This window comes from Ranitomeya variabilis, chromosome 1, assembly GCF_051348905.1.
Source record: "Ranitomeya variabilis isolate aRanVar5 chromosome 1, aRanVar5.hap1, whole genome shotgun sequence".
In the NCBI taxonomy this organism is placed as follows: domain Eukaryota; kingdom Metazoa; phylum Chordata; class Amphibia; order Anura; family Dendrobatidae; genus Ranitomeya; species Ranitomeya variabilis.
In genome coordinates, this window is record NC_135232.1 from 336746779 (window position 1) to 336768955 (window position 22177).

Here is a 22177-nt window from a genome sequence, read left to right on the forward strand (position 1 = left end):
ATTAACTACTGCTGTAAAAAAAAAAAAGAAAAAAAAAGTTGAACATTGATGAAAAAGAAGAAAAAAAATTGCTTGCATTTTCTAGCTGAAACTGTGACTATTTTTTTATATGCTTGTATGAACCTGACCTAACATTATTCAGAGGAGCTACCCTGGCTCTTTTTCTTAACCCCTTTACCCCCAAGGGAGGTTTGCACGTTAATGACCGGGCCAATTTTTACAATTCTGACCACTGTCCCTTTGTGACGTTATAACTCTGGAACGCTTCAACGGATCCTGATGATTCTGATACTGTTTTCTCGAGACATATTGTACTCCATGATAGTGGTAAAATTTATTTGATATTACCTGCGTTTACTTGTGAAAAAAATGGAAATTTGGCAAAAATATTGAAAATTTAGCAATTTTCCAAATTTGAATTTTTATGCCCTTAAATCACAGAGATATGTCACACAAAATACTCAATAAGAAACATTTCCCACATGTCTACTTTACATCAGCACAATTTTGGAACCAAAATTTTTTTTTGTTAGGGAGTTACAAGGGTTAAAAGTTGACCAGCAATTTCTCATTTTCACAACACCATTTTGTTTTAGGGACCACATCACATTTGAAGTCATTTTGAGGGGTCTATATGATGGAAAATACCCAAGTGTGACACCATTCTAAAAACTGCACATCTCAAGATACTCAAAACCACATTCAAGAAGGTTATTAACCCTTCAGGTGTTTCACAGTAATTTTTGGAATGTTTTAGAGAAAATAAACATTTCACTTTTTTTCACAAAAAATTTACTTCAGCTCCAATTTGTTTTATTTTACCAAGGGTAACAGGAGAAATTGAACCCCAAAAGTTGTTGTCCAATTTGTCCTGAGTACGCTGATACCCCATATGTGGGGGTAAACCACTGTTTGGGCGCATGGCAGAGCTTGGAAGGGAAGGAGTGCCATTTGACTTTTCAATGCAGAATTGGCTGGAATTGAGATCGTATGCCATGTCGCGTTTGGAGAGCCCCTGATGTGCCTAAACATTGAAACCACCCACAAGTGGCACAATTTTAGAAAGTAGACCCCCTAAGGAACTTATATAGATGTGTGCTGAGCACTATGACCCACCAAGTGCTTCACAGAAGTTTATAATGTAGAGCCGAAAAATAAAAAATCATATTTTTTTCACAAAAATGATCTTTTCGACCCCATTTTTTTATTTTCCCAAGGGTAACAGAAGGAACTGGACCCCAAAAGTTGTTGTGCAATTTGTCCTGAGTACGCTGATACCCCATATGTGGGGGTAAACCACTGTTTGGGCGCATGGCAAAGCTCGGAAGGGAAGGAGCGCCATTTGACTTTTCAATGCAAAATTGACTGGAATTGAGATGGGATGCCATATCACGTTTGGAGAGCCCCTGATGTGCCTAAACATTGAAACCCCCCACAAGTGACACCATTTTAGAACGTAGACCCACTAAGGAGCTTATCTAGATGTGTGGTGAGCACTTTGACCCACCAAGAGCTTCACAGAAGTTTATAATGTAGAGCCGTAAAAATAAAAATTCATATTTTTTCACAAAAATGATCTTTTTGCCCTCAATGTTGTATTTTCCCAAGGGTAACAGAAGGAACTGGACCTAAAACTTGTTGTGCAATTTATCCTGAGTACGCCGATACCCCATATGTGGGGGTAAACCACTGTTTGGGCGCATGGCAGAGCTCAGAAGGGAAGGAGCGCCATTAGACTTTTCAATGCAAAATTGACTGGAATGGAGATGGGACGCCATGTCGAGTTTGGAGAGCCCCTGATGTGCCTAAACATTGAAAACCCCCACAAGTGACACCATTTTGGAAAGAAGACCCCCGAAGGAACTTATCTAAATGTGTTGTGAAAACTTTGAACCTCCAAGTGTTTCACTACAGTTTATAACGCAGAGCCGTGAAAAAAAAAATTCTTTTTTTTTTCCACAAAAATTATTCTTTAGCCCCCAGTTTTGTACTTTCCCAAGGGTAACAGGAGAAATTGGACCCCAAAAGTTGTCCAATTTCTCCTGAGTACGCTGATAACCCATGGCAGAGTTCGGAAGGGAAGGCGCGCTGTTTGGAATGCAGACTTAGATGGATTGGTCTGCAGGTGTCACGTTGCATTTGCATTTGTACCTAAACAGTAACAATCCCCCACAAGTAACCCCATATTGGATACTAGACCCCCAAAGAACTTATCTAGATGTGTTGTGAGAACTTTGCACCCCCAAGTGTTTCACTACAGTTTATAACGCAGAGCCTTGAAAATAATTCTTTTTTTTTTTCCACAAAAATTATTTTTTAGCCCCCAGTTTTGTATTTTCCCAAGGGTAACAGGAGAAATTGGACCCCAAAAGTTGTTGTCCAATTTGTCCTGAGTACGCCGATACACCATATGTGGGGGTAAACCACTGTTTGGGTGCATGGCAGAGCTCAGAAGGGAAGGAGTGTCATTTGACTTTTCAATGCAAAATTGACTGGAATTGAGATGGGATGCCATGTCGCGTTTAGTGAGCCCCTGATGTGCCTAAACAGTGGAAACCCCCCAATTCTTACTGAAACCCTAACCCAAACACACTCTTAGGCTGTGTGCACACGTATAAACAAGAAAAAAAGCAGTAAACAAATACATAGCCAACCAAAATTAAAGAAAATTCTTTTATTAAATTGTAAAACAAACAAACAATTATAACCTTTCAATACAAAAGATAAAAAGTAGGATATGGAGGAAACAATGCCAGTATTCAGAGGAGAACCACCCGATCAATAGTGTATCATGGGCAAGCAAGGGTGGTAGTACATAGGTGCGGATTCACATACACATAATAGTTTCAATCATCAACAACAAGTCATGAACACCCATGAACGGCCACCTTAGAGTAAAACGCTGTATTAAGTATAATGCTTACCCATAGTGAATAAGGACCGGCATGGATCTCCCCGCAACCCCTGACGCATGACCCATTTATAGATACACAGCTCGCCAATTAATGATGGCGCATGCGCATATGACCCCGCGCACTTGAAAAGAGTCTATCCCACCGCCGTCAGACACTCACTGCGCATGCGGGTGATCCCTCACCCCATGACGTCATTAAACATGCGCACTGCGTGTACTATAGACGGCAGATGAAGAAGACAGTGCCGGTTGAACATACTGCGCACGCGCACTCTCAGCGGCCATGATGTTGAAAACCAGGAAGAAGGTACAGAGCGGAAACTGAATCCCCACACCACAACCCTGTCACGTATCACAAGTATAATTATATACAAGATATCAAGAAATGATGCGGACAAGAATAATAAAAAAGTGACGGTGTTCAATAAGTGAGTGCAGAACTATGAATAAAGAAAATGGTAAAAGATAACAGATGGCACTGCTAGAAAAGTGTATATTATAAACGAGCCATTCAATACAAATGACAAAAGTGATACACCATACCAAATGTAAATATAGTGAGAAAATATTAATACAATTATTATGTTATTATATGATAAATACATTTAACACGTTTAAAAAAATGCAACTCCAAAGTGGCAGTAGTACAAAATGGAACAATAAGTGTCCCATGTGACACTAAACAGTCCAAATCGTGGAAACGGATATAACTCCAGATCCGCAAATTCTGTAGCAGGCCAAAACAAATGAAATCCCGACAGAGAAAGATGGTTTCATCAAAGAGGCGACATGTGGAACATCCATTGAAATAAATAACTAAAATGGACAAAACAACATAAAGTTAAAAACAAAATATTAAAACATAGCACGGACTCATAGATTATTTCGGAAAAGTAATTTATAATCTAAAAAAACACATCGCGCACGAGACTGTGGGGACTGGTCATCCTGATGTGGCCAACAACTCGTGGGCGAATCAAAGAAAGGGTGCACAACTAAATTTTTAATTTAATCCCTTCGGGGACATAGTGTCCAAGATAGTGATCCATCGACATTCGCGTTGGGCCAAAATCTGTTTAACGTCCCCACCCCTGATGCCAACATGGATCCGATCAATACCTCTAACCTTCAGGCCACTGGGGTCAGACCCGTGACAAACCCTGAAGTGCCTTGGTATAATTTTTAATATAGATAAATCTGATACATCCCTCGCTGCCAGAACATCACGTACGTGCTCCCGAGTTCTGATTTTTAGCTCTCTAGACGTGAGACCAATATATATCAGGGAGCAGGGACAGGTGGCATAATAAATCACGTGTGTAGTATTACAAGAAATATAGTCACGGATAGTGTACTTCCTGCTTCCATCTGATGATATAAAGGTCCCACATCTCAGTATATTGGGGCACGCAACGCATGAACCATAGGGGAAGCAACCATGTCTAGGACCACCTGAATTAAAAATAGTTTTTTGTTTTGCCACGTAGTGGCTTTTTACCAGGTGGTCCCTCAAATTTCTGCTTCTCCTCTGCGTCACACGTGGAACAAGAGGTATCGTTGCAGCCAGAGTGGCATCAGTACGCAGAATGGGCCAATGTTTCTTCAGGATGTCACGGATCTGCTTCCAGCGACAGTTAGAGGTAGAGATAAAACTGAGCTCATAGTTCCCACTTTCAACCTATCCAAATTTATGCAGCAACTTAATGAGAACTCTTTTAGTTTGAGGTTCTGTGAGGCTGTGGCCTCTGATACAGCTAGGGGGCGCTGTTTGTTCTCCCCAGAATGTGAGAATGTGCATGCAGACGGATGAAGTCCATAGGTGTGCATGAGAGTCACGGATTTCCGGACCGGGTTTTCCAGGTGGCTGAAGGCCACAGGTTTGTGTGTGTTTAAAAGCCCTGCAGTAAAGGGTATGGGTGTGTCAGGCCGTGCAGGCCGTGTCAGGCGTATGGCCAGGTGATGCCAGGTGTGCGAGGTGCACGTCAGTGTCAGTCTGGTGTGTGCTGGTCTGCAGAGTGCATGGAGGCCAGCAGAGCCGGCACCCAGGGCAGCTGAATAGCCTGGCACCCGCAGTGTACACAGAGATGCAAGTCATCCATGGTACTGGTCTCGGATGTGGACAGTCCTGTGCCCGGAGGTGGACAGTCCTGTGCCCGGAGGTGGATGTCCTGTGCCCGTAGGAGTCGGATGTGGACAGTCCTGTGCCCGGAGGTGGATGTTCTGTGCCCGGAGGTGGATGTCCTGTGCCCGAAAGAGGACTAGCATGTGCAACGATTGCAAACAGGTGGATAAGGTGCCCGGCTGCTATCCGGAGGATATCCTGAACTGTGTACGACTGTGTGAGTAAAGAGTCTGTAAGAGACTGTGATACAGTGATGCAGGACACCCACGAGAACTAGTCAGAGGAGGGCTGGCGTGAGTAGTGTCTGCAACATATGAGGCTGTGTGTATGGAGACGTATAGAGACTGTGAGATGGCATGCGGTCGCCCAGGGAAACTGGACAAGGGAAGTCTGGCCTGTTTAGGGACTGCAAATCTAAAGCCATGTGAAATGTATTGCATTGAACTGGTGTAAACTGATCACTGAAGTTATATGCATTTATGTGAACTGGACTTTAATGCTGTGAAGAAACACATTAAAAGAGACTTTTGTGTTTGAATTTGTGGGTCACTGCTTCTTCACTGCGTACGAAGCTACTACAGCTTTACAGTTCACATTTAGGCCGCCGTCACACATGCGAGTTTTACGGACGTAAGAGCGCAGAAACTACGTGCGTAAAACTCGCATAACATACGGCACAATGATTCTCAATGGGTCTAGTCCTATCAGCCGTATATTACGGATCCGTAATATACGGCGTTCTACGGCCGTACAAAATCGCAGCATGCTGCGTTTGTCAGCGTATTGCGCAAAAAAATCGCCAATGAAAGTCTATGGGGGTGAGAAAAATACGGATTCCACACGGACCAGCAGTGTGACTTGAGAGAAATACGCAGCGGTGTTAGTGAAAAGTCGGTAATTCAATTGCCGGCTTTTCATTTCTCCTGCCTAAACCCGACAGGATATGAGACATGGTTTACATACAGTAAACAATCTCATATCCCCATTTTTTTGGCATATTCCACACTACTAATGTTAGTAGTGTGTGTATGCAAAATTTCAGTGCTGTAGCTGCTAAAATAAAGGGTTAAATGGCAGAAAAAATTGGCGTGGGCTCCCGCGCAATTTTCTCCACCAGAGCGGTAAAGCCAGTGACTGAGGGCAGATATTAATAGCCAGGAGAGGGTCCATGGTTATTGGCCCCCCCGTGGCTAAAAACATCTGCCCCCAGCCACCCCAGAAAAGGCACATCTGGAAGATGCGCCTATTCTGGAACTTGGCCACTCTCTTCCCACTCCCTGTAGCGGTGGGATATGGGGTAATGAAGGGTTAATGCCACCTTGCTATTGTAAGGTGACATTAAGACAGATTACTAATGGAGAGGCGTCAATTATGACACCTATCCATTATTAATCCATTTGTCTGAAAGGGTTAAAAAACACACACACACACGTTATTAAAAAGTATTTTAATGAAAGAAACAAACAGGTTGTTTTAATAATTTATTGCTCTCTCAATCCATCAGCAACACCCTCGCTTGGCAAAATAATTAACACACAATATACATACCTTCTGATGTCCTATCACGTCCCACGAGGTAATCCATCTGAAGGGGTTAACTAATATTACAGGCATGAGCTGCGCTAAACCACTCGCTCGTGCCTGTAATCCCCGGGTGCTGAAATGAAAGCAGAGTGATCTATACTTACATTCAGTCGCGGTGATGCGCCCCTGCTGGATGTTCTCATGAACTGCAGCCTGGGAACTTTTTCCCACGCTCTAGGTCATATGAGGACATCCACCAGGGGGCGCATCACCGCGACTGAAGGAAATGTAGGTCAATGACCTACATTTCCTTCATTCGCCGGGGAATTACAAGCACGAGCACAGCTGCATTTGCAGGGCTCCTGCTTGTAAATTATTTTAACCCCTTCAGATGGATTACCTCGTGGGACGTGACGGTTCAACAGAGGGTATCTATCTTGTGCATTTATTGTTTTGCCAAGCGAGGGTCAGCAAATGGATTGAGAGAGCAATAAAATATTAAAACAACCGGTGTTTATTTCATTAAAATACTTTTAAATCATGTGTGTGTGTTTTTTAACCCTTTCATACGATTGGATTAATAATGGATAGGTGTCATAATTGACACCTCTCCATTATTAATCTGGCTTAATGTCACCTTACAATAGCAAGGTGGCATTAACCCTTCATTACCCCATATCCCACCGCTACAGGGAGTGGGAAGAGAGTGGCCAAGTGCCAGAATAGGCGCATCTTCCAGATGTGCCTTTTCTGGGGTGGCTGGGGGCAGATGTTTTTAGCCACGGGGGGGCCAATAACCATGGACCCTCTCCTGGCTATTAATATCTGCCGTCAGTCACTGGCTTTACCACTCTGGCGGAGAAAATTGCGCGGGAGCCCACGCCAATTTTTTCCGCCATTTAACCCTTTATTTTAGCAGCTACAGCACCCAAATTTTGCATACACACACTACTAACATTAGTAGTGTGGAATATGCAAAAAAAATGGGGATATGAGATGGTTTACTGTATGTAAACCATGTCTCATATCATGTCAGGTTTGTGAAGGAGAAAATGAAAAGCCGGCAATTGAATTACCGGCTTTTCACAGATATCGCGCTGAAGTAAATATAAATACAGATTATATATATATATATATATATATATGTGTCTCAATGATATATATATATATATATATATATATATATATATATATATATATATATATATATATATATATATATATATATATATATATATATATACATATACACACACTCACCGGCCACTTTATTAGGTACACCATGCTAGTAACGGGTTGGACCCCCTTTTGCCTTCAGAACTGCCTCAATTCTTCGTGGCATAGATTCAACAAGGTGCTGGAAGCATTCCTCAGAGATTTTGGTCCATATTGACATGATGGCATCACACAGTTGCCGCAGATTTGTCGGCTGCACATCCCAAAGATGCTCCATACAAGGCAGGATGGATCCATGCTTTCATGTTGTTTACGCCAAATTCTGACCCTACCATCCGAATGTCGCAGCAGAAATCGAGACTCATCAGACCAAGCAACGTTTTTCCAATCTTCTACTGTCCAATTTCGATGAGCTTGTACAAATTGTAGCCTCAGTTTCCTGCTCTTAGCTGAAAGGAGTGGTACCCGGTGTGGTCTTCTGCTGCTGTAGCCCATCTGCCTCAAAGTTCGACGCACTGTGCGTTCAGAGATGCTCTTAGGCCTACCTTGGTTGTAACGGGTGGCGATTTGAGTCACTGTTGCCTTTCTATCAGCTCGAACCAGTCTGCCCATTCTCCTCTGACCTCTGGCATCAACAAGGCATTTCCGCCCACAGAACTGCCGCTCACTGGATTTTTTTTCTTTTTCGGACCATTCTCTGTAAACCCTAGAGATGGTTGTGCGTGAAAATCCCAGTAGATCAGCAGTTTCTGAAATACTCAGACCAGCCCTTCTGGCACCAACAACCATGCCACGTTCAAAGGCACTCAAATCACCTTTCTTCCCCATACTGATGCTCGGTTTGAACTGCAGGAGATTGTCTTGACCATGTCTACATGCCTAAATGCACTGAGTTGCCGCCATGTGATTGGCTGATTAGAAATTAAGTGTTAACAAGAAGTTGGACAGGTGTACCTAATAAAGTGGCCGGTGAGTGTATATATATATACTGTATACAGTATATGTTTTCCCGAACATTTGAGCACATAAATCCATTAGATGTCAGTTTTGCAAGCCTGCGAGAAAATATCGCAGTACGGATGCCATACGGATTACATACGGAGGATGCCATGCGTAAAATACGCTGACACACCCTGCCTACGGATCACTATTTTGGGAACATTTCTCCGTATTACGGCCGTAAAATACGGACCGTATTGTCTTACGCCAAGTGTGACGCCGGCCTTAAATGTCATAGGAAGAGTATTGATTTTGTGGAGATTAGGTTGTGTGTCGGGGAGGATGGGCAGATTGAGATAGATCTATATAGAAAAGACACTTCCGTCAACTCCCTGCTACATGCCACATCGGCACATAATTATTCGGTTATCAAAGCCATCCCAGTTGGTCAGTTTCTTAGGAACAGGAGGGTATGCTCTACGGAAGCCCGGTTTGAAGAACAATCTAGGATCCTCACCGATAGGTTTAAGTCCAGGGGGTACAGTGCCCGTTGTATCAAGGCAGGATACAAATGAGCTAGAGCAACAAAAAGGGGTGACCTTCTGACAACATCTAAAAGGAAGGTTGAAAGTGGGAACTATGAGCTCAGTTTTATCTCTACCTCTAACTGTCGCTGGGAGCAGATCCGTGACATCCTGAAGAAACATTGGCCCATTCTGCGTACTGATGCCACTCTGGCTGCAACGATACCTCTTGTTCCACGTGTGACGCAGAGGAGAAGCAGAAATTTGAGGGACCACCTGGTAAAAAGCCACTACGTGGCAAAACAAAAAACTATTTTTAATTCAGGTGGTCCTAGACATGGTTGCTTCCCCTACGGTTCATGAGTTGCGTGCCCCAATATACTGAGATGTGGGACCTTTATGTCCTCAGATGGAAGCAGGAAGTACACTATCCGTGACTATATTTCTTGTAATACTACACACGTGATTTATTATGCCACCAGTCCCTGCTCCCTGATATATATTAGTCTCACGTCTACAGAGCTAAAAATCAGAACTCGGGAGCACGTACGTGATGTTCTGGCAGCGAGGGATGTATCAGATTTATCTATATTAAAAACTATACCAAGGCACTTCAGGGTTTGTCACGGGTCTGACCCCAGTGGCCTGAAGGTTAGAGGTATTGATCGGATCCATGTTGGCATCAGGGGTAGGGACGTTAAACAGATTTTGGCCCAACGCGAATGTCGATGGATCACTATCTTGGACACTATGTCCCCGAAGGGATTAAATTAAAAATTTAGTTGTGCACCCTTTCTTTGATTCGCCCACGAGTTGGTGGCCACATCAGGATGACCAGTCCCCACAGTCTCGTGCGCGATGTGTTTTTTTAGATTATAAATTACTTTTCCGAAATAATCTATGAGTCCGTGCTATGTTTTAATATTTTGTTTTTAACTTTATGTTGTTTTGTCCATTTTAGTTATTTATTTCAATGGATGTTCCACATGTCGCCTCTTTGATGAAACCATCTTTCTCTGTCGGGATTTCATTTGTTTTGGCCTGCTACAGAATTCGCGGATCTGGATTTATATCTGTTTCCACGATTTTGACTGTTTAGTGTCACATGGGACACTTATTGTTCCATTTTGTACTACTGCCACTTTGGAGTTGCATTTTTTTTAAACGTGTTAAATGTATTTATCATATAATAACATAATAATTGTATTAATATTTTCTCACTATATTTACATTTGGTATGGTGTATCACTTTTGTCATTTGTATTGAATGGCTCGTTTATAATATACAATTTTCTAGCAGTGCCATCTGTTATCTTTTACCATTTTCTTTATTCATAGTTCTGCACTCACTTATTGAACACCGTCACTTTTTTATTATTCTTGTCCGCATCATTTCTTGATATTTTGTATATAATTATACTTGTGATACGTGACAGGGTTGTGGTGTGGGGATTCAGTTTCCGCTCTGTACCTTCTTCCTGGTCTTCAACATCATGGCCGCTGAGAGTGCGCGTGTGCAGTATGTTCAACCGGCACTGTCTTCTTCATCTGCCGTCTATAGTACACGCAGTGCGCATGTTTAATGTCGTCATGGGGTGAGGGATCACCCGCATGCGCATTGAGTGTCTGACGGCGGTGGGATAGACTCTTTTCAAGTGCTCGGGGTCATATGCGCATGCGCCATCATTAATTGGCGAGCCGTGGATCTATAAATGGGTCATTATGGACGGGACCATTATGCTACTTCCCCTTTTGAGAAAGCGGGCACGCGAAACGCGCGTCAGGGGTTGCGGGGAGATCCATGCCGGTAATTATTCACCATGGGTAAGCATTATACTTAAAACAGCGTTTTACTCTAAGGTGGCCGTTCATGGGTGTTCATGACTTGTTGTTAATGATTGAAACTATTATGTGTATGTGAATCCGCACCTATGTACTACCACCCTTGCTTGCCCATGATACACTATTGATCGGGTGGTTCTCCTCTGGATACTGGCATTGTTTCCTCCTTAGCCTACTTTTTATCTTTTGTATTGAAAGGTTATAATTGTTTGTTTGTTTTACAATTTAATAAAAGAATTTTCTTTTATTTTGATTGGCTATGTATTTGTTTACTCCTTTTTTTTCTTGTTTATATGCTATCGGAGTACTAAATTGGGGTTATCATTGTTATATGAGTTGGGGAGAGCTGGTGATTGAATTATGCTCTTGGCCCATATGTTTACTACGTGCTGTTCGATTTCGTTATTTGTGTGCACACATAGCAGATTTTTCACGTTTTTTTCGTGGTTTTTCGCTATAAAACCGCAAAAAAAGGCTCACATTAAGCATCCTATTTAATAGAATGCAATCCGCATTTTTTGTGCACATGCTGCATTGTTTTCCTGAGCGGAAACGCATTCCAGAAAAAAACGCAGCATGTTCATTAAATTTGCGGAATCGCGGGGATTCCGCACACCGAGGAATGCATTGATCTGCTTACTTCCCGCATGGGGTTATGCCCACCATGCTGGAATTAAGGAGATCATGTGCGGTTGGTACCCAGGGTGGAGGAGAGGAGACTCTCCTCCACGGACTGGGCACCATATACTTGTTTAAAAAAAAAGAATTAAAATAAAGAATCGTGATATACTCGCCTTCTGATGGCCCCGGATTCTTCCCGCCTCTCAGCAGTGCACGCTACCGCTTCTGTTCCCAGGGATGCTGTGTGTGAAGGACCTGCGATGACGTCGCGGTCACGTGACTGCGATGACGTCACGGTGACGTGACCCTGACGTAATCGCAGGTCCTTCACACACAGCATCTATAGGAACGGAAGCCGCTGAGGAGATCCGGGGCCATCAGAAGGTGAGTATAACCATTTTTTATTTTTTTTAACATTCTATCTTTTACTATTGATGCTGCATAGGCAGCAGCAGCAATAGTAAAAAGTTGGCCACACTTGTCAAACACTTTAGCCCCAACCCCAACCCTAACTTTAGCCCCAACCCTAACTTTAGCCCCAACCCTAAATTTAGCCCCAACCCTAATCCTGACTTTCGCCACAACCGTAACCATAACTTTAGGGATGCTGTGTGTGAAGGACCTGCGATGACGTCACGGTCATAATTTTTCAATATGTTCACAGTCATGTGAGGTCTTGTCTTTTGCGGGACGAGTTGACGTTTTTATTGGTACCATTTTCAGGCATGTGACATTTTTTGATCGCTTTTTATTCCGATTTTTGTGAGGTAGAATGAACAAAAACCAGCTATTCATTAATTTCTTTTGGGGGCGCGCTTATGCCGTTCCACGTTTGGTAAAATTGATAAAGCAGTTTTATGCTTCAGGTCAGTACGATTACAGCGATACGTCATTTATATCATTTTTGTATGTTTTGGCGCTTTTATATGATAAAAACTATTTTATACATAAAATAATTATTTTTGCATTGCTTTATTCTGAGGACTATAACTTTTTTATTTTTTCATTGATGACGCTGTATCGCAGCTCGTTTTTTGCGGGACAAGATGACGTTTTCAGCGGTACCATGGTTATTTATATCAGTCTTTTTGATCGCGTGTTATTTCACTTTTTGTTTGGCGGTATGATAATAAAGCGTTGTTTTTTGCCTCGTTTTTTTTTTTTACGGTGATCACTGAAGGGGTTAACTAGGGGGACAGTTTTATAGGTCAGGTCGTTACGGACGCGGCCATACTAAATATGTGTACTTTTATTGTTTTTTTATTTAGATAAAGAAATGTATTTATTGGAACAATATATTTTTTTCTTTATTTAGGAATTTTTTTTTTTTTTTTAACACATGTAAATATTTTTTTTTGCACTTTTTTACTTTGTCCCAGGGGGGACATGACTACATAGGGTCAGATCGCTGATCTGACACTTTGCTGTGCACTACAGGTGTCAGATCAGCGATCTGACAGGCACAGCAGGGAGGCTTCCTGGCGCCTGTTCTTAGAAGGCGCTTGGAAGCCACATCCCTGCAGGACTCGGCAGGCCCCCCCGCGGCCATTTTGGATCCAGGCCTGCAGGGAGGAGGAGGTTAGAGACCCTCGGAGCAATGGGATCACATTGCGTTGCTCCGAGGGTCTCAGGTTAGCACGCAGGGAGCCCCTTCCCTGCGCGATGCTTCCCTATGCCACCGGAATGCTGCGATCATGTTTGATCGCAGTGTGCCGGGGGTTAATGTGCCAGGAGCGGTTTGTGACCGCTCCTGGCACATAGTGCTGGATGTCAGCTGCGATAGTCAGCTGACACCTGGCCCCGATCGGCCGCGCTCCCTCCGTGAGCGCGGCTGATTGGTGATGACGTACTATACCGTCGGTGGTCATACGGGCCCATACCACCTCGATGGGATAGTACGTCCGATGTCGGAAAGGGGTTAAAAGGCAATAATAGCAAACCATAGTTTTAGATCATTTTTGATTTAGGCTACAATCTGGAAAAATAACATTCTAAAAATATAGTAATTCATTATCATTCTTTCTACATTACCTACCTGTGAAATACTGTGAAAACCTTTCTGTAGAGACTCTTTACAACTTTTAAAATATATCTTCTCTAGCGGTTTCAGCTGTGTAGAGAACCATAGTAAGTTATGGAGTTATATTTTTTTTTACACATTACCATATGTATTCAATCTGTGATTTGAGGATTACACCAAGGTGTGGGTCACTTGTGATGTCAAGGAAAGCTTTTTGATTAGTAAAGGTTACTCAGGTCAGTGAATTTCAGATCACATATCTAATGTACTACGGATCCACTTTGCTATAACTTTTATTATGAAAAAAAGCCATGGTGCATGTGAGTAGATTCATAAAATGTTCATCACAAAATTATTTTTTTTTTTAAATCAGTTAATTTTTATTGACAGTATTCAAAATGACAACCACACACAATTGTGTCAAAAAAGGAAAAAACATTTTGAAAAAAAAAACCAATTCCCCACCCTCCCTTCCCCCCTACCTTAAAGCCTTTATAAACAAGAATAGGACAATAACGTACATTGCCTAGATAATAAAACAACATCCCATTGGAATCAGTTCCTCTCCATCCATGGTTTTCAAAGTGTTTCAAAGGTTTTCACACTTTTCCTTTTTTCATAAATACCCTTTTCCAAATTAATAACCATATCAGACTGTCTATAAAATTCCTGCAGAATTGGCGGTATCTCACTCAACCTGTGCCTGGCAATTAACTTACGCGCAACATACCTTAATCTAGCTATGGCCACTTTATGATGATTTGGAACTCGGATCTCTTCCACGTATCCCAAAATATATATCACAGGATCGCTTGCGATAGTACATCCATACAATTTCCCAATTGCTTCTCCCACCTCCAACCAGTATGAATTCAATCTCGTACATTGCCATAGCATGTGTAAAATCCCTGCCCCATCGGACTGGCACCTAGGACACTCGGAGGTCTGTCTCAGCCCTGCCTTATATAATCTATCTGGAGTTCTATATACTCTGTGAAGCACATATATTTGCGAAAGTCTACCCGGCTCACTTAATGATAATTGGGGAATATACTCCATGATATCCTCCCATTTATCCTCCTCTATCCTTCCCAGCTCTTCCTCCCATTTCTCTTTTGCCTTAATAGGAAATCTGTTAAAGGTATATAACAAATCCCTATAAATATCCAAGACTACCCCTTTCGTTCCTCCCGACACACAGACATAGTCTTCCAGAATGTCTCTATAAAGTCCCATATCAATCGTTTTACTCTGCGCAAGATAGGCATGTCTCAACTGTCCACATTGAAACCTACAGGTCCCCTGCAACCCGTAACTCTCCTGCAGTGCCTCAAAGGATAACAGTCCTTGTGCGTCCTGAATCTGAGCCACATATTGAATAACTAATGATGTCCAATTTTTGAATTCCCCCATTTTAATAAATTCAGGTAGTATTTCATTATGCCATATTGGGGAGAGATTTGTTAAAAGTCCCACTTTCCTTGTCTTTTTAATTACCTCCCATATGTTTTGAACCAGTGTCAAAGTAGGATAAGCCGTTCCAAACTTCCTGAATCAATGGGTCCCTTCCCACCAACCAAACCAAAATCCGCTGAACCGAACCCAGTCCATTAACCTTCTTCCAACCTCTCATTTGCTGACCCTGCGCTGCCAAAAAGTAGATCCAGGGATTCGGAAGAGCTAGTCTCCCCCCCATCTTTAGGCCTCTGAAGCAATTCTTGGCTGTCACTTCCCCCAAACAAGGTCTCAAAATATAGAGTTAATGGTATGAAACCACTTTTGGGGAAACCAAACGGGGAGTTATGCAATATATATAATAATTGGGGCATAAAAATCATTTTAATTAAATTTATCCTTCCCACCACAGAGAGGTATAAATTGCACCACGCCCCTACTTTCTTCCTAAATCTGTCCAACAATGGGGACAAATTTAAATCGACGTAGCTTGCAAGAGGAAAAGACACTTGAGCACCTAAATATTTGAACTGTTGAACCACTGACAGCTTGCTACCTTCCCCTGATATCAGGATGTCATCACCCCCTTTATCCACTATCAAGATATTTGATTTCACCCAATTGATTTCAAGACCCGATATATCACCAAATGTCCTGAGAATATTCATCGCACCGTCCAGGGCCTCTCCAGAATTTTCTAAAAAGAGTAACATGTCATCTGCATATAGGACTATTTTCTCCTCTATTATGCCATACCGGAACCCCCTAATCGAACATCACAAAATTCTTAGTTAATTCTTAGTTAATAAATAAGTAATCATTGAATACTGCATCCATACTGAACAAGGCTTAAAGGGCCACTGTCACCCCCTCCAGCCGTTATAAACGAAAAAAGCCACCTTGTGCAGCAGTAAGGCCGGCGTCACACTCAGCGTAAGACAATACGGTCCTTTTTTACGGCCGTAATACGGAGAAATGTTCCCAAAATAGTGATCCGTAGTCAGGGTGTGTCAGCGTATTTTGCGCATGGCATCCTCCGTATGGCATCCGTACTGCGATATTTTCTCGCAGGCTTGCAAAACCGACATCTAAGGGATTTATGTGCTCAAATGTTCGGGAAAACATATATATATATATATATATATATATATATATATATCATTGAGACACATATATATATATTCTGTATTTATATTTAATTCAGCGCGATATCTGTGAAAAGCCGGTAATTCAATTGCCGGCTTTTCATTTCTCCTGCACAAACCCAACAGGATATGAGACATGGTTTACATACAGTAAACCATCTCATATCCCCTTTTTTTTTGCATATTCCACACTACTAATGTTAGTAGTGTGTATGTGCAAAATGTGGGCGCTGTAGCTGTGCAAATAAAGGGTTAAATGGCGGAAAAAATTGGCGTGGGCTCCCGCGCAAGTTTCTCCGCCAGAATGGTAAAGCCAGTGACTGAGGGCAGATATTAATAGCCTAGAGAGGGTCCATGGTTATTGGCCCCCCCGTGGCTAAAAACATCTGCCCCCAGCCACCCCAGAAAAGGCACATCTGGAAGATGCGCCTATTCTGGCACTTGGCCACTCTCTTCCCACTCCCTGTAGCAGGTTGTTTTAGTATTTTATTGCTCTCTCAATCCATCAGAACACTCTCGCTTGGCAAAATAATAAACGCACAAGATACATACCCTCAGATGAACCGTCACGTCCCACGAAGTAATCCATCTGAAGGGGTTAATTATTTGACAGGCAGGAGCTGTGCTAATGCACTCGCTCGTGTCTGTAATCCCCGGGTAATGAAGGAAATCTGAGTGATCTGTACTTACATTGAGTTGCGGTGAGGCGCCCTCTGGTGGATGTTCTCATGAACTGCAGCCTTGGAAAAGTTCCCACGCTCGAGTTCATATGAGTTCATCCACCAGAGGGCGCCTCACCGCGACTCAATGTAAGTACAGATCACTCAGATTTCCTTCATTACCCGGGGATTACAGACATGAGCGAGTGCATTAGAACAGCTCCTGCCTGTCAAATAATTAACCCCTTCAGATGGATTACTTCGTGGGACGTGACGGTTCATCTGAGGGTATGTATCTTGTGCGTTTATTATTTTGCCAAGCGAGAGTGTTCTGATGGATTGAGAGAGCAATAAAATACTAAAACAACCTGTGTGTTTATTTCATTAAAATAATTTTTAATAATGTGTGTGTGTTTTTTAACCCTTTCAGACAATTGGATTAATAATGGATAGGTGTCATCATTGACGCCTCTCCATTATTAATCTGGCTTAATGTCACCTTACAATAGCAAGGTGGCATTAACCCTTCATTACCCCATATCCCACCGCTACAGGGAGTGGGAAGAGAGTGGCCAAGTGCCAGAATAGGCGCATCTTCCAGATGTGCCTTTTCTGGGGTGGCTGGGGGCAGATGTTTTTAGCCACGGGGGGGCCAATAACCATGGACCCTCTCCTGGCTATTAATATCTGCCCTCAGTCACTAGCTTTACCATTCTGGCGGAGAAAATTGCGCGGGAGCCCAAGCCAATTTTTTCCGCCATTTAACCCTTTATTTGCGCAGCTACAGCGCCCACATTTTGCACATACACACTACTAACATTAGAACATTAGTAGTGTGGAATATGCAAAAAAAAAGGGGATATGAGATGGTTTACTGTATGTAAACCATGTCTCATATGTCGGGTTTAGGCAGGAGAAATGAAAAGCCGGCAATTGAATTACCGACTTTTCACTAACACCGCTGCGTATTTCTCGCAAGTCACACTGCTGGTCCGTGTGGAATCCGTATTTTTCTCGCCCCCATAGACTTTCATTGGCGTATTATTTGCGCAATACGCTGACAAACGCAGCATGCTGCGATTTTGTACGGCCGTAGAAAGCCATATAATACTGAACCGTAATATACGGCTGATAGGAGCAGCCCCATTGAGAATAATTGTGCCGTTTGTTTGGCGAGTTTTACGGATGTATTTTCTGCGCTCTTACGTCCGTAAAACTCGCTAGTGTGACGCCGGCCTAATGCTGCAGTCTAACAAGGTGGCTCTTTTAGTTTTTGCTTCTGTTATTCCCTCAATAAAGCGTTTTATAATTTTCCCCAAATACCTGTCTTTGTACCTGGAGGCGGGTCTGAAGCCTCCTCTGTGAAGCGCCCAACTGCCGTCACTCATCTCTTCTGGGGCGATGGTCGTCACCCCCTGCGCGCTGTTCTTCTTAAATCCGGCGCCTGCGCTGTGCAGGCGCAGTGTTCATTGGCCGTCATAGCTCAGATGCCGGGTGCCTGACTGCGCCTGTGCGGGCAGTGCGGCCATCCTGTTACTGAATCCCCGCCCCGCACTGTGTTATGCATTATGCACAGTGCGGGGCTGGGATTCCTGGGCATGCGCACTGCGCTTGTCAGACGCTCCCCCAGGTTCCCCGCCTTCCAGCGTCGGTCTGTGCATAATGCATAACAGTGCGGGGCGGGGATTCAGTAACAGGGTGGCCGCACTGCCCGCACAGGCGCAGTCAGGCACCCGGCATCTGAGCTATGATGGCCAATGAACACTGCACCTGCCCCAGGCAGGCACGCACAGCGCAGGCACCGGATTTAAGAAGAACAGCGCGCAGGTATTTAGGGAAAATTATAAAACGCTTTATTGAGGGAATAACAGAAGCAAAAACTAAAAGAGCCACCTTGTTAGAATGCAGCATTACTGCTGCACAAGGTGGCTCTTTTAGTTTATAACGGCTGGAGGGGGTGACAGTGGCCCTTTAACAAAGTCAAAAATATGGACCGTGTATACTCGAGTATAAGCTGACCTGAGTATAAGCCGAGACCCCTAACTTTGCCACAAAAAACTGGGAAGACTTAATGACTCGAGTATAAGCCTAGGGTGGAAAATGCAGCAGCTACCAGTAAATTTTAAAAATAAAAATAGGTACCAATAAAAGTAAAATTAATTGAGACATCAGTAGGTTAAGTGTTTTTGAATATCCATATTGAATCAGGAGCCCCATTTATTGCTCCATACAGTTCATGATGGGTCCCATAAGATGCTCCATACAAAATACACCCCATATAATGCTGCACAAAGGTTAATAATGGCCCCATAAGATGCTCCATAGAGATATTTACCCCATATAATGCTGCACAAATGCTGATTATGGCCCCATAAGATGCTCCACAGAGATATTTGCCCCATATAATGCTGCTCAAATGTTGATTATGGCCTTATAAGATGTTCCATAGAGATATTTACCCTATATAATGCTGCACAAATGCTGATTATGGCCCCATAAGATGCCCCATAGAGATATTTTCCCCATATGCTGTTGCTGCGATAAAAAAAAAAATTACATACTCACCTCTTGTCGTTCAGGCCCCCGGCACTTGCAATATTCACCTCTCCTCGTTCCACCGCCGGGCTCCGTCTTCAGCGTCCTCTGCACTGACGTTCAGGCAGAGGGCGTGCACTAACCACATCATCGCGCCCTCTGACCTGAACGTCACAGCAGAGGACATGGAAGACGGAGCCTGGCAGTGGAACGAGGAGAAGTGAATATCGTGCAATGCTGCTCACTCTCCCCATTATACTCACCTGCTCCCGGCGCGGTCCCTGGCAGCTTCCCTGATGGTCTTCTCCGGGTGCTGACAGCTTCTTCCAGCGTTGAGCGGTCACCTGGTTCCGCTCATTACAGTAATGAATATGGGAGTGGAGTTGCGTCCATATTCATTACTGTAATGAGCGGTACCATGTGACCGCTCATCGCTGGAAGAAGCTGTCAACGCCTGGAGACCATCGGAGATGCAGGGACCGTGCCAGGAGCAGGTGAGTATGTCACAGACGCCGCTCCCCCGCCGACCCCCCTGGGACAATGACTCGAGTATAAGCACTTTCAGCCTAAAAAAATGAACTGAAAATCTCAGCTTATACTCGAGTATATATGGTACATAGTTTTTAAGATGTGGCATTGCAGTGGGGCAGCATTGTGCGACACCACACTGCAACATGTGAACTCTACATACAGTACAGACCTAAAGTTTGGATACACCTTCTCACTTAAAGATTTTTCTGTATTTTCATGAATATGAAAATTGTACATTCACACTGAAGGCATCAAAACTGTGAATTAACACATGTGGAAGTATATACTTAACAAAAAAGTGTGAAACAACTGAAATTATGTCTTATATTCTAGGTTCTTCAAAGTAGCCACCCTTTGCTTTGATGACTGCTTTGCACACTCTTGGCATTCTCTTGAGGAGCTTCAAGAGGTAGTCACCGGGAATGGTCTTCCAACAATCTTGAAGGAGTTCCCAGAGATGCTTAGCACTTGTTGGCCCTTTTGCCTTTAATCTGAGGTCGAGCTCACCCCAATCCATCTCGATTGGGTTCAGGTCTGGTGACTGTGGAGGACAGGTCATCTGGCGTAGCACCCCATCACTCTCCTTCTTGGACAAATAGCCCTTACACAGCCTGGAGGTGTGTTTGGGGTCATTGTCCTGTTGAAAAATAAATGATGGTCCAACTAAATGCAAACCAGATGGAATAGCATGCCGCTGAAAGATGCTGTTGCGGCCATGCTGGTTCAGTATGCCTTCAATTTTGAATAAATCCTCAACAGTGTCACCAGCAAAGCACCATCACACCTTCTCCTCCATGCTTCGCGGTGAGAACCAGGCATGTAGAATCCATCCGTTCACCTTTTCTGCGTCGCACAAAGACACGGTGGTTGGAACCAAAGATATCAAATTTGGACTCATCAGACCAAAGCACAGATTTCCACTGGTCTAATGTCCATTCCTTGTGTTCTTTAGCCTAAAAAAGTATCTTCTGCTTGTTGCCTGTCCTTAGCAGTGGTTTCCTAGCAGCTATTTTACCATGAAGGCCAGCTGCACAAAGTCTCCTCTTAACAGTTGTTGTAGAGATGTGTGTAGTGCTAGAACTCTGTGTGGCATTGACCTGGTCTCTAATCTGAGCTGCTGTAAACCTGCAATTTCTGAGGCTGGTGACTCGGAGAAACTTATCCTCAGAAGCAGAGGTGACTCTTGGTCTTCCTTTCCTGGGGCGGTCCTCATGTGAGCCAGTTTCTTTGTAGTGCTTGATGGTTTTTGCCACTGCACTTGGGGACACTTTCAAAGTTTTCCCAATTTTTCAGACTGACTGACCTTCATTTCTTAAAGTAATGATGGCCACTCGTTTTTTCTTTACTTAGCTGCTTTTTTCTTGCCATAATACAAATTCTAACAGTCTATTCAGTAGGACTATCAGCTGTGTATCCACCAGACTTCTGCACAACACAACTGATGGTTCCAACACCATTTATAAGGCAAGAAATCCCACTTATTAAACCTGACAGGGCACACCTGTGAATTGAAAACCATTCCTGGTGACTACCTCTTGAAACTCATCAAGAGAATGCCAAGAGTGTGCAAAGCAGTCATCAAAGCAGAAGGTGGCTACTTTGAAGAACCTAGAATATAAGACATAATTTCAGTTGTTTGACACTTTTTTGTTAAGTATATAATTCCACATTTGTTAATTCATAGTTTTGATGCCTTCAGTTTGAATGTACAATTTTTATAGTCATGAAAACAGAAAAATCTTTTAACGAGAAGGTGTGTCCAAACTTTTGGTCTGTACTGTAGGACAATAAAAAAAGTTTGCATAAAAAGGAATTCACACCTGTTTTTTTTTCTCCATGGATTTCACAAAATCTATTCATACAACTGTTTTTTTGGTAGCATTTTGTGAAAAGTGTAAGAAAAATGTAACAGTACTTAAACCAAACAAGCATGTTTGTGGCACATTTTTCAAAGTTGTCTGAAAAAACCCTGTAGCAACTAATCAGAGCTCATTTTTACTTTTACTAGATCACTAAAAAACATAAAAGCTGAGCGCTAGTTGCTATTAGCAACAAAATATTATTGTAATTTAAAATTTTTGGAAGATCAAAATCAAAACATTTTAGGCTATGTGCACACACTGCAATATTTATACAAATAAGAATCTTTACCAGCAAAAGCTATGACATT

At 42.9% G+C, this 22177-nt stretch overlaps 1 protein-coding gene across 4 annotated transcripts in view; it reads right to left on the minus strand.

Annotated features, from left to right (window-relative positions):
• Positions 1 to 22177, minus strand: part of RNF212B (ring finger protein 212B) — a 471927-nt gene that overhangs the window by 314562 nt on the left and 135188 nt on the right. For 3 of the 4 annotated variants that reach the window (XR_013224222.1, XM_077299400.1, XM_077299410.1), the window contains exon 4: positions 13698 to 13772. The exons of the other annotated variant lie outside the window; for it this stretch is intronic. Coding sequence is in view for 2 of the 3 variants with exons in the window: in XM_077299400.1 (XP_077155515.1) it covers positions 13698 to 13772 (75 nt within the window). In the remaining variant the exon portion in view is untranslated. The remainder of the gene's footprint in view (positions 1 to 13697; positions 13773 to 22177) is intronic. 4 annotated transcript variants of the gene reach the window in all.